Genomic DNA, 13837 nt, shown 5'->3' with positions numbered 1-13837 from the left:
GTACTCTTTATGTAGTCATCGCAGACGCTCACGGGGGAATCTAATACTGATTCGTATGTGAACCAACCTCTGCTAACGACTAGCAAATCAACACAAGAGGATTTGGTAAATTGTATTTCTATATTTCGATATGAGTTATCAATCATATAATTACTCATTTAGAGTTATAATAATATATGTTATTGTATTTTATTGTATTTTTCACGTATAAAACCCCATTTTGGGATATATATTATTATAAATGTGTCAACTTGATACATGTTTATGTCCATTTTTTGAAAGCCTTTTTTAATTTTATAAACAAGAAATATAGATGGTTTACTTATTGTATGTATTGCACTGTGATGGAAATAAACTATATCTGCTTTCCTAATTTTGGGACTAAGAGACGGGAACAAAACACTTGTTTCTCTTGTTTATGTTTCTGCAGTTGCACTATTCATGTATTGAATCAGCACTTACTGCAAATTGTACATAACGATTAACGGGTAACAAGACGACTGACCATAACTGGTTATACCAGAATAAGATGCATTGCATTTGAATAAAATCCGATAGACTATACAAGCAAAGTAATTTGATAAACTTTTCATTATAGGTAAATTTCCGACAATAGGTCCATCGAATGTATATTTTTGTTTCTAGATAAACAAAGTCACTGGAAGACAGGATACGAGAAACAACAAAGAAAGGACAACCGTATGTTACCTCATTTTGTGATAACACAAAAACATTATTTTGTTTATATTGTTTCTTGCATATAAACAGGTCACTTAACCGAACAGGACAATAGAAGAATTATGTATCAAAAGAGAAGCCGATCATATCCGATAAGAAACAAAGCAAAATAATCGGCATTCTTTATGTTCAAGGTATATTAAGCAACCACAACGAAATGCAAAATAATGATGTTTATGGTATCTTAAAGTATAATTAGGTAAACCGTAAGATCTCATATAGGCGAACAAAACCATTTTTCGAACAGAAGGTTACTTGTAAATGAATGTTTGGAATTTGTACATGTAACGACGCTTTCGCGCCATTGCGCGGAACGTCACGTGACGTCAACGTCACATATGTGAGTACGTTGTTTTGATACATTGAGATTTGAAATAGATTCAGAACTAGACACAACGCTTTCTTCCTTTTATACGATCACAAGGCATTTTGGTGCCGTGACAAACTGGTCAAGAGTCGAGCCAGAGAATTAGAGAGATTCGACTCAACCGATTTAACGACATCAGAGTACGAGGGATTACTTCACCTGATTATGAAAGAAGAAGAAGAAGTGAGAACGCTGATCGATAAGATCGTCAACCATAACGATATCGAAGATTTATCATCGGAACTAGTCGAGGGAAAATCATATTCATTCGACCTAGAGTTAAAGATACAAAGACTTAGAGATAATCTGAATAAACGTATCGGAAACAAAGAAGAAATTGCATCGAACGTTTCACAAGACGAAAATAACAGTGGGCAACCGGAATCCGATAGAGAAATTGTTTGCACATTAGACGAAATACAGCCAGGTCTTACAGAATTGAATCGGCACACACTTCAGGTATCTACCACGCAGAAGATAACCAACCAGAGTGTTTCTTTCCAAAAGTTGCCAAAATTATCTCTGCCGTCGTTCCACGGGGATATAGTAGAGTGGCAGACGTTCTGGGACAGTTTCGAATGTTATGTACACCAAAACCAGGCATTATCATACGTGCAGAAATTGCATATCTTTGTGCATTAGTTCATGGCGCAGCGAGTTCATGTATAGCGGGATTCCAGTTAACACACGTGAACTATATTAAAGCTATCGAGCTACTAAAACAACGATTCGGACAGCCAGAAAAGATAGTAGAGGCGCTGATGCAATCGCTGATCCAATTAGATCCACCAAAGAACACTCCTGATAGTCTTCAAGCATTTTATAATAGACTAGAGACCATCATAAGAAGATTAGAATCACTAGAAGAGTGCCAAGAGACATATGGATATCTGTTGGTGCTATCATAAGAGACAAGTTACCGACCGCAGTACTTCAAAGTATGGCACGTGATCATGGGACCAATTGCTGGAAGCTTCCCGACCTAAGATATGCCATCGAGAAAGAGATTGCCATCATGCGAGAAGGTGACACACGGGAACTTCCGGTTTACGGCTCACATATGCCGACTGCGTCATTCCATACCGGAAGTAGATGTCCGAGGAAAAAACTCATACCGTAAAGATCAAACGAAGACATTAAACGTCGGATGATGACCTGTCATTTATGCGATGGAGAACATTTTGCAACAAATTGTTACAAGACAACCATCGACAGAATTCAAATTGTTAAACACAAAATTTGTGTTTCAACTGTCTGTCAAACTCACACCAAGTATCATTGTGTAAATCCCACAACAGATGTCGCAACTGTCAGCGAAAATATCATACCGCCATCTGTGAGCAGAGGAATACGAGATCTTCCCTGAATCCTGATGTCTCTCCATTCCAAGGCAGTGCTACGGGACATACAATTCTGCATATTTTCACACAGGCATGATCTAATGTTCTCCTGAAGACCGCCGTTGTCAAAGTAAGTTCCGACAACTGTATTATTGAAGCAAATATCTTGTTCGATGAAGGTGCTCAGAGATCTTTATTATAGAGAAATTTGCGAATGAATTAAATATTAAAGAAACTGGTACAGAGGCAATCTACTTGGCAGCATTTGGTCATTCAACTCAAAATGTACAGATAATAAAAACCGCCATAGTGCACGTTATCAGTAACCGAAAGGAGCGGATGCCAATTGACGTCCTAATTATGCCCACCATAGCCGTCCCGCTTAAGAACTTACAGAAAAACATCACGTCCATATCGTACCTTCGAGGTTTAAAATTAGCACACCCAGTTACTGCTCATAAGACGTTTGATATTACAATGCTGATTGGCGCAAATGCCTACTGAAAGATAGTTGAGAATCACGTTGTTAGAGGCAACGGACCTACGGCAGTACAGTCGAAACTTGGGTATCTTCTTTCTGGCCCGTTGCCAAATACAAGCGCAGGGACAATACACCGTATGCTGAACGTTATGCCGTCAACTTTGAACACCGTTGACATCGAGCGACTTTGGAAATGAGCCCATAGGCGTCACGCCGGAAGCGGTGGTGACTTCCGGTCCGAAAGAACTTGGAAACACCGTGTTGCTGATATAAGTTCACTTCTATCAAGTCATGAATGGCGATATTGTCCTACACAAGATAACCCCGCCGACCTGTTAACCCGCGGAATCTCAGCAAAGCAGTTCATGCAAAGCGATCTTTGGGTTAAAGGACCGCGTTGGGTAACGGATCCCGGAAGTTGGCCGGCATGGGAACCCAAGAACACAGCTGTCTGCGTCGCAGAAACATGTTGCCATCCATCAATGCAAGCGGTTATTGAAACAGATCAACAGGAAGTTCATGCAGTTCAAGCGATGATCTGCATGGCAAAATACGGTAATTTACAGCAGTTACTGCGCGTGACAGCATATGTATTACGATTTATCGAAAGATGCAAAAACAAAAGCCTATCACAGTCTAGATTATTGACCGCATTTGAGCTACTTGATGCAGAGAAAGTATGGATATCGAGTGTTCAACTCTCTTCATATAAAGAAGAAATTCAATGTCTTCGCGACACTGGTGAAACAACTGAAATTGTTCATTGATGATAGGGGCTTACTGCGATGTGGAGGACGTATACATAATGCCCCGGTTACAGAGACTGTGAAGTTTCTATTACCGGAGACTCGACTAGTGGTGACGGACGCTCATTTAAGAATTCTACATTCTGGTCCAAACTCGACACTAACTTTCATACGTCAGAAATACTTGATCCCTGCAATTAGACGATGTGTACAGCAGGTGCTTAAGAAATGCGTGCCATGTAGAAGAGTTGTAGGCAAGCCATACTCTGCACCGGATCCACCACCTTTACCCGCCGTGAGAGTGGAAAAAGCGGACCCATTCACTGTGACTGGTGTTGACTTTTCCGGAGCGTTACAGGTACGTGGTACAGACGGTCAGGACACGAAGGCATACATTTGCCTGTTTACATGTGCTTCCATCCGTGCAGTACATCTGGAGCTGGTACCCGATTTGTCCACGTTCTTACAAGCCTATCGCAGATTCTGTAGTCGACGCTCAGTACCGCGGATGATGATTTCAGACAATGGAACAACATTTGTAGGTGCAGCGAACCAAATTAAGAATCTTTTCGCGTCAGAGAGAATCCATACGGAACTTAGCAGAAGAGGAACAGAGTGGCGCTTCATCATCAAACGTGCTCCATGGTATGGGGGATGGTGGGAGCGTTTGATTGGGGTTACGAAAACGTCTCTCAAGAAAGTGCTAGGACGCTCTTACGTTGACTACCATACGTTATCGACTGTGATCACAGAAATAGAAGCTGTTATAAATGATCGACCTCTGACCTACATCAGCACCGCGCAGAGTGACTTGCAGCCGCTGCCCCCTTGCCATCTTGTTTCCGGTTGCCGAATCACAGTGCTACCCCACAGCCGTGACGTGGATTTGGATCCTCAAAATATAATCACCAGAGAGAACATTTCCAAACGACCGCGAATGGAGCAAAAACTCATCGACGATTTCCGCTGCAGATGGAGATGAGAATACCACACAGCTTTACGCGAAAACCAGCGGATTTCCGGGCGTTATGAGCAGACGATTAAAGGCGACATCGACATAGTACACGATGAAGGTCCACGGTCACGATGGAAATTGGCAATGGTCGAGGTGCCCATACAAGGCAACGACGGACGAGTACGAGCCGCAAACATTCGGACTGACGGGGGAATTACGAATCGCCCAATAACCAAACTATATCCATTGGAGGTCGGAGACGAAACCGTGTCATAAATTGACTGATAAATGTAGTAGCGAAAGACAATAATCGTGCTAAGAACGTTTTGTTTAAAACGCATTTTCGTCATTGATTTAATCTTAATGTTGAATTTATAAAATTATTTGTTTAATGCTATGATATTTTAAGTACATATTGTTGTATTTCTATGTGTTTATTCACATTTTGCGGCCCCGAGTATGTTGCGAACTTTGTACATGTCCTGACGCTTCGCGCCATTGCGCGGAACGTCACGTGACGTTATCGTCACATATGTGAGTACGTTGTTTTGATACATTGAGATTTGAAATAGATTCAGAACTAAACAAAACGCTTTCTTCCTTTTATACGATCACAAGACAAAGAATTTTCGCACGGCTTTTAAAGAAACGCATAAATACAAACTAGCTGTTTGTCGCTTAAGATGAATACAAGAAACTTCTTATTCTTAACAATTGCATGAGTTTTATTAATACTTATGACAAAACAACTGGTAACTTACATCAACGATCGATATGTTAAGGATATGCGTTTAAGAGAAGTCCCCATTCAGATTTATCGTCATTTGATGATGGCATATAAACAAGTTATTCTACACTGAATATAACATACAAATATACCAGTTTCACAATTTTTCCACTTTTACTATTTTTAGAGGTCACGTGACGCGTCGAATTTCAGAACTAGTCTTAACGTGATGACTTTCATTGCCAATGTTATACAAATGATGGAGAATATCGATGATGATTGAGCAGTTGATTGTTATGTTTTGCATTCGGAGAGGTTTCATTATTACATTCTGGGTGTAGTCAATAAATTAAGTTATTCTAAAAAACACATCATAACAAAGACATAATATTAAGTACTATTAGTAAATATGTTTAATTTTTATTTTATCTTTATATAACTACGCGTTACCCATTAACATCAGAACTAAGGTAGTGTGAAGCCTTTAAATATGCTCGTATGAGTTTTTGTTATCGCCATGTGTCCGTCTTCAGCAGTTACCTTGTGAACCTTACACTGTCATATTTTCTCTCAATCATAATGACACTTGCTGAAAAGAGGTGATAAAACGACCGCATTCTAAAAGTGTTGAAGTCTTTGAAAAAATGGCTGTTATTGCATAAGGATTTTTTTTATGACTGTATTGAAACGTTGTCATCTTTCTAGTAATCTCATTCTTGTCCATAACGTACTAAAAACATTTGTTCGATTTTTAACATTGTTCTGATCTGCTTAGCAGAATGGCTTCAAGTCCGTCGTTCAGTTTAGTTAAAATGGCCATAATTCGCCATTGTGAACACACTTGTGATAACAATTATGATGAAGGCAACGAGGATTATGGTCGATGCTGATGAACTTAAAAAGAATGTAAAAACAGGACGCAACAACTCACAATTTGGCGATATCAAAATAGTTTAATACAGTATACGCAATACAAGTGAATTATCTTACCAGAAAATCCCATTAGGGGATGCTCAATACTACTGTTTCAAATCAATCTTGTTTGACCTTTGACTATCTATGCACATTATTTAAGGTCGTGTATGTCTAACTTCCCTTTTTCACACTTGTCTTTGTGAATTCTGTTAGAAAGCGTATTAAGCAGTTGCCTTTAAATGATATGCTTATTGGCCAAATCGATTAAATCGATATTTTGTTGCAAAGGTTTGAGTACTTCAAATGTAACATATATAAAGAATAATATATTTTAAAAGTATGCGTATGTTATCAATCCATGTTCTGTGATTACAACCTCACTTTAATTAAGAGATGTTTCAGTCATCATTGCTTGTAATCTCCGTTTGTGCGCCATGAAATGTTTATCTCCAACATTTACCTTGTGAATAATCGGAATGCCACATACAATGCCAAAGTTTAGCCAGAACATTAGTCTGAACTATATTGTGCTGAGTTTGAATCTGGGTCATGTGTTTTGTGTGCAGATGAAAACGCTTGTGAGCTTGGTGTTACAAAACTTTAATTTAATCTGCTCAGATGTGTTGTTTTACACTATCTTGATTGAGCTTGAATATGGTTCTTGTCTGTTTGAAAACATTATTGTCAGTATTTTCCTAATTAGGCTAGTCTTAGGGGAGAAACATTTTGGCATGTTGGCCCTCTCGTGATATATTTTTATACCCAGTAATGCTATATTTGTATATAGTAAATCATTTGTCATGATTGTTCGTGCATTCTAACATTTCCCACATATGCATATACCGTGCAAACGACCTACATGTTATACGTCCCTTACTAAGATTAAGTTCATAACAGTGGACTATAAATATCAGAGTTCTCGTTTGCTGACTCTTTTTCAAGTTATTTTCAATCTAATATTTAAAAAAAAACACGTTAGACCTGAACTTTTGTTCGGTTGACTCAGGGTCATCAACCACGCCAAATTATTGAGTTGATTGAAAATGAAATGCGCATTGTTGAAGGAAATACACTATATGTTGTAATGAAAGGTGCACCTAACATATGTTTTGTCACTTGCGGCACAAGTTATGACCTAAGGCCAAATGTTGAGGGACAGGAAATATGAAATACATTCATTAAAATAACGCACATTGCCTAAATTGATTGACATTTACTTTTTCGCATTTAAAGAGTCCAATTTAAATCCAGTTATTATTTAATATGATTGGTGGTACGGATGAAATATGTTCATTATAGTCAAACATTTTATTTTTATTTTATTTTACTGTTTATTTTATAACATTTTATTGCTGCTGGCAAACACACGTATACGTATATGTATGTTTGCACTGTTTCAAATGTCAACGTCAAACACGACGAACACGTTGAGCCCAAATAGGTTTTGCCTATATAAAGAGTTCAATTTAAATGCAGTTATTATTTATTATCATTGGTGGTATGGATGATAAATGTTCGTAATGGTCAAACATAATAATTCTTCAATATTATCATAAACTGTAAAAGAAAATTTATTCAACTTAATAGAAAAAAATAACATGGCATTTAAATAGTGTCGTGTACATCTGTACTTCGCCTTATATAGTGCTTTGTCATATTGTTGATTCAACACACATCTTACATGTTCGATCGTTTATGAAAAACACTAAACACCAACACGCCGATACCTTTAAGAATTTAAGTTATATATATACTATAAATAATGATTTATTGTATTTACGACTCATTTATATATATATATATATATATATATATATATATATATATATATATATATATATATATATATATATATATATATATATATATATATATATATATATATATATATATATGTTTTAGTACGATATTTAGTCTTCAGACCGCCTTTACTCTGATGTAAATTGGTAACTCGTATTTTTAAAAAGTTGAAATAAAATTTACAAATATACACTAATGGCACTAAATATTATGTCGTACAATTATTATTGATGTGTTATAATGTTTATTTTAGAATAACTTATCAATTAATTGACTAAAGACATGCCTGTATGCATATGTGTGACGTTTTAGGAACCAGTGTTAGTGCTCATGAAAATTTCGACTGTAAAGAATTACAATCAACTGTTATATAATCATCGACATTATCCGCCAAAGAAAGTTACACGTCCTCGTTCTGAAATTTGACTCGTCACGTGATATCTAAAAAAGCAACAGTCGTTCTATTGTGAAACTTGTCTATGTGGGACGGCTAGTAGACGTTATAATTCGGGGTCCGTAGGTTTATGCACATAGTTTGTGTTCTATTATAAAAGTAGTGTTTAAGACAAAGGATTTCTCTTCTGAGGGTTTCAATGATTACTCTATTGGACATAACGCATCATTTGCCTCATGCTCAGATCGAGATGCTTTCAGACCATTCTACTGACATTCTTAGGACTAATAGTAAACAGTTAGTCAGCAGGTAAAAAACTGTGTGAGAACTTCTCTTTCACGTCTTGAAAGTTTGATTGGACCTCGAAGTACAGGTTCGTGCTTTGTTTCATGATCGCCGTATTGCATCCAGATAATGGGTGATAAAAGGAGACGGGTAACCTACTGAGTCGGAGAATGGTATCCTGGACAACAATACGGTGTCCGAGATCATATACGCGGCTGTATAAAATCGCAAAGTCAACACGAACACAACATAGTTCTTGTATTTTATGATCCTTTTAATGAATTTTCTTCTTTACCGTTCACAATTGTGACAGAAAATGAATAACCATTTTAAACTGATAAATAATTTGCGGCAAATAAATATACAGCATTATTGCATTGTATTTTAATTAAATATACAGCATTATTGCATTGTAGCACCGATGTAATATACTGGTATCGTTGTATGAAACATGACATATAATTTTTATTAATCGTTGTTGCTTTGACCGATATCGGAGTTGATTAAACTAATTAAATGTATGACTTGATCGTTACTTCATTATGAGCATGTCATATGCGAATGCTGTTGTACATAGGCTGTTTAAAAACGACAGAAGATGCTCGAAATTGACACAATTTACCTTTTACTACTGTTGAATGGATTCGTTTTTAATCATGTGTCTATTTAATTAACACGACATTGACATGAATTGAAACAATTCAACATAACTACAATTTTTACGTTCGGTAACATGACTAGCCGGCTTGTATACAAACACATATTATTTATTATTTATTTTTATTATATCAGAAAGCATAAAATTGTTGAACACTGTTCATTTGCAACACGCATACAAAATCTTTATCCTTTAAAAGGCTGACCAGCTGTGTTCTTGCACATTCTTCTCTCTGTAAAACCTAGACTAGTTGAGGATGGGCAACTTTCCATTCTTAACCAAAGCTGTTGGTGTCCCTTCGTTTACATATATTTCAGCATTTAGTATGTTATGTCAGTTTTCGTTTGAATTGCGGAAATTTATTTATTATGCGAAGCATGAGCAAAAACGAACTTGTAAGTGTTAGTTTATTTTAAATTATTTGCATCATGCACATTCTTCATCGTTTGTTATATTTTAATTTCTGTTTTTACTCTACGAGCAGACATTAAGGTCACCGACGAGGCGAACTGATTCTAACAATGATAGCAACAAGCCTCCGTCAACGGAAACGACATCTACACGAGGCGGTTCGGTATGTCTTGTTTATGATCATCTAAAATAGAACACAAACCTGTTCACTTGTATATTTGTAGAAATGGTTATATGGTAAGTTCAATATTTACTTCTTAACCTACGAATCATTTTATAAATTGGACGATACAAACACTTGATAAGGGGTGTTTCGTCAGATTAAAAAACAGAGAATGCTCAACCCTATCCCAAGTATTATGGTATTATGCGGTTATTGTGATGTTTTACTACTTGTTTTTAAGGAGACTCCGAGACTGTTGTTACATAGGCATATTTATTTCGAAACAAAAAGTCTATTCATATCAGAAGATGTAACATATAATGTGTATTATAATATTTCCAATGAAAATTGTATATGGAAATAAAAAAAAAACTACATTTTTAACGAATGTATGTCGTACTTTATCTCGAACACTTCATTAAGGGAACACTTTTTCATATTTTCAAAACTGTCGGGTATATTTAATTTTAATGTTGTCGATTTGGTTTATGTCTTTTGTAATAATGCACATTGTTTGAATAGATTTACGAAATTTTGGTTTTGAAACGGTGGAATTATGTTTGTGTTGATGACCTAAAACGTATGAGTAGTGCCTAATTATAAAGCTTTATTCCGAATATTATGCGGCGACATATAGTTTTAATATTGTTTTTAAGACATCAAAAAGAGGTGTTTAATTTAAAAAAAAAATGCAGAAAAAATGTATATTATTCAGAACTATTTTTAATCTGAAATATATGGGTAAGGGTTAAATAGGAAGATTAATATCGTTAAGAATTGTTAAAAACATGATTTTGCAATATGAATGTTTAAATTTGTTCTTCATTCAATAAAATTATAGACTATAAAAGCTTTAAAACTACCGAAAATTGTAATGCTTGAACTTAAATCTATGTTTATTTTTATGTGTAAACAACAAAAAATTGTGTAGGTCTAATATAAAAGCGCATGTTGCGCTATTGCAAATAAAATTATGTTAAAAAAGTGCTGATTTTGAAGACGATGTGTAACCGTATATTCAGTAAAAAAATAAATAAAAGTAAACAGTTGACGTTTCGGCCTTGATGCATAATATTTCTCATTATATGAGACATCAAAAGATTGCCTACATGTTAATACGATGAACATCATAATCGGTTTTAAAAAGTTTTGAACATTTTTTACAAACTGCTGTTCCATTCTTTTGCATTTATGTCTTTGAATCTTTATATGAACAATTCAAATTATGTTTTTGTTAATCAGTAACACTGCTTTTAAATTGAGTAGATGAAATATATAATTGTACTCATGGCCAGATCAAAACATAATAAACACGAAAAATACAACGTTTCATGGTTTGATCATCTAAACAATTTATGTAATCCATTTATATATTTAATGTTTCCTAGATTTTGATTACTTTTTTATTCGTATAAATTGCACACGAATGGGCACCGGCGTGTCTGCCATGTGATACCAAATCATAACGCTATGTTTATTAAACGGTCTGCCAGCGGAAGTGCACTTTTCTTATTAAAAAAAAGTTATTACGTAAGTATTTAAGCATATGCACAGAACTTTGACAACATGACGATTTTACCAACATTCACATTGGAGGTTCTTCGATCTCAACGTTCTTTGATCTTTTTTACTCAATATGAAGTCATCGAAGCTGCCCATGAGGGGAATCTATAACGATACATGTGTGAACGAAGCTCTGTCAACGAATAGCAAGTCTACACAAGATGATTCGGTATATTTTATTTCTTTATGGACATATGAGTGAGAAAAACAAACACTTATTCGGAGTTATATAAAGATATTGTATAGCGTTATTCACACGTTTAAACAAAAGATATTATTATACATTTTAAAACTTGAAAATAATTAAGGTCCACTTTTGTAAGTCATGTTTTTTCTATAAGATAAACATGTATTATACATGATTTGCATATTGTATGGTACAGTTCTGTATTGAATAATCAGTGTTTAGTTATCCCAAAGATTAGACTAGCGGGCGGGAACGATACATTTATCTCTTGTTAATGTTTCCGGAGTTGCATTATTCATATATTTAATCGGCATTGACTGCGTTTTGTACATTTTGATATGCAGTTACATGGAGTCTGATCAGAACTGGTAATGGCATCATATGATACATAATAATTGAAATATTTAAGGTTGCTGCAAGGACATAATGTAAATTTACACAATACATACACCTAAATATTTAAAGAGAATGCTAATTTCGGTTCTTCATCTTTTCAGCAAAAGCCCGGACAACCTCAGGTTACTAATGTGAGTTTTGATACAATAACATTGTCCTGGCGAAGCCCCGAAATATTTAACACGGGAGACTTCTTTCAGATAGGATACAGAGATTTAGATGATTCCAGATGGAAAGTCTATGTAGGCGAATATCACCAGTCAACGCATACTTTAACAAATCTGAAATCAAATGCAAAGTACGTGTTCCGGGTACGGGCAGTTTATAGTGACATCGAAGGCCCCTACAGTGACGTTAGTCAGGTAATTGAAACAAAATCTTCTCCAGCTTCAAGATATATTGCTTTGTGCGAAAGAATTGGCACTGCCACGCCAAGAAGATACAGATTGAAAATGCAGGAAGTGCCGTCGTCAAAAAATGAGAAAGCGAAGTCGAAAAAGTATCAACTAGGTATGGGATGTATCTTAATTGCCTCAATAATAATACTAACCTTATTTACAACAATACACAATGTACATCTGATGGAAACTTCAACTTTAATTTTGACATACATGTATAATTTAGTCATGTAAAAATAATAGTTAAACGTATAATGGGTGTGTCAACGTTCGTAAAGCGCTCATCCCTGTATGCAAGCATACATATAAACATCGGACAGTTTTAAAGAGTTAGGGTTAGGGTTAGTGGTTAACCCCTATCGTTCAGATGTCTCTTTGTAATCTAGGCTCCTGCTCAACACAAAACGTTAAAGAAAAGACAATGCTTCTAATTGGCGAGACAGGAACCGGAAAAAGCACATTGGTCGATGCCATCATCAACTACATTCTCGGCGTTAATTATGACGATAACTTTCGATTTACCGTTAACGACGAAGACCTGGATAGGGCTCAAAATCAGGTATTTTTGTTTCAAAAGATTAAAACACTTCGCAAATTTTATTAACTTGATATTAAATCGGAAAATGGTGTTGATTCTGATATAAATAACTTAATCTACATTTTTATTATTCCACCAATTTATTGAACATGAAATTCTAACCGAGCAGACAAATAAATGTATTGCAATGAAAACATTTTTTTGTAATTCGTTATAAATTGTAATCGATAAAATGCAACGGCAATAAGCTTTTTTAAGATTTCTCAGCAATTGAAGCTGAAATTTTACTTATCTTATATAAAATTGATTTTCTTTTCAACATTAAAAAAAGTCAATGTCGCAAACGGAATGGATAACGTGCTTTACAATTCATCCAGAAGAAGGAAGCAGACTTCCATACTCTCTTAACATAATTGACACACCTGGATTTGGCGACACTAGAGGTATTAAAAGGGACCAAGCAATCGTCGAGCAAATTCGCCAGTTATTCTGTGCAAGACCGCCACAAGGGATTCTGACTATTGATATGGTTTGTTGCACGCTGAAAGCCCCTGATGCCCGATTATCAACCATGCAGACGTATGTTTTCCATTCAGTCATGTCTTTGTTCGGAAATGACATAAAAAAGAACATGTGTTCTATAATAACATTTGCTGATAGTTCTTCACCTCCTGTTTTATCTGCTTTGCGCGACTCTGGCCTACCATTTGGAAAACATTTTACATTTAACAATACGGCGTTATTTTCTGACAACACTGAAGCACAAAAAGAGGGT

General features: G+C 35.6%; 1 protein-coding gene across 1 annotated transcript; it reads left to right on the top strand.

The window, feature by feature from the left end:
* Positions 1-3592: 3592 nt before the first annotated feature.
* LOC127831175 (uncharacterized) lies at positions 3593-4654 on the top strand. Its single transcript, XM_052356169.1, has one exon. It carries the CDS (start codon positions 3593-3595, stop codon positions 4652-4654), a length of 1062 nt encoding a protein of 353 aa, XP_052212129.1.
* Positions 4655-13837: the final 9183 nt, after the last annotated feature.

This window comes from Dreissena polymorpha, chromosome 5 (assembly GCF_020536995.1).
Source record: "Dreissena polymorpha isolate Duluth1 chromosome 5, UMN_Dpol_1.0, whole genome shotgun sequence".
Lineage (NCBI taxonomy): Eukaryota > Metazoa > Mollusca > Bivalvia > Myida > Dreissenidae > Dreissena > Dreissena polymorpha.
The sequence above is the reverse complement of the archived record's forward strand: the minus strand, read 5'-3'. Positions and strand labels throughout refer to the sequence as shown.

What these genes read in the sequence shown, in the direction of transcription:
- LOC127831175 (XM_052356169.1), top strand. Translation starts at nt 3,593, where the DNA reads ATGCAGAGAAAGTATGGATATCGAGTGTTCAACTCTCTTCATATAAAG.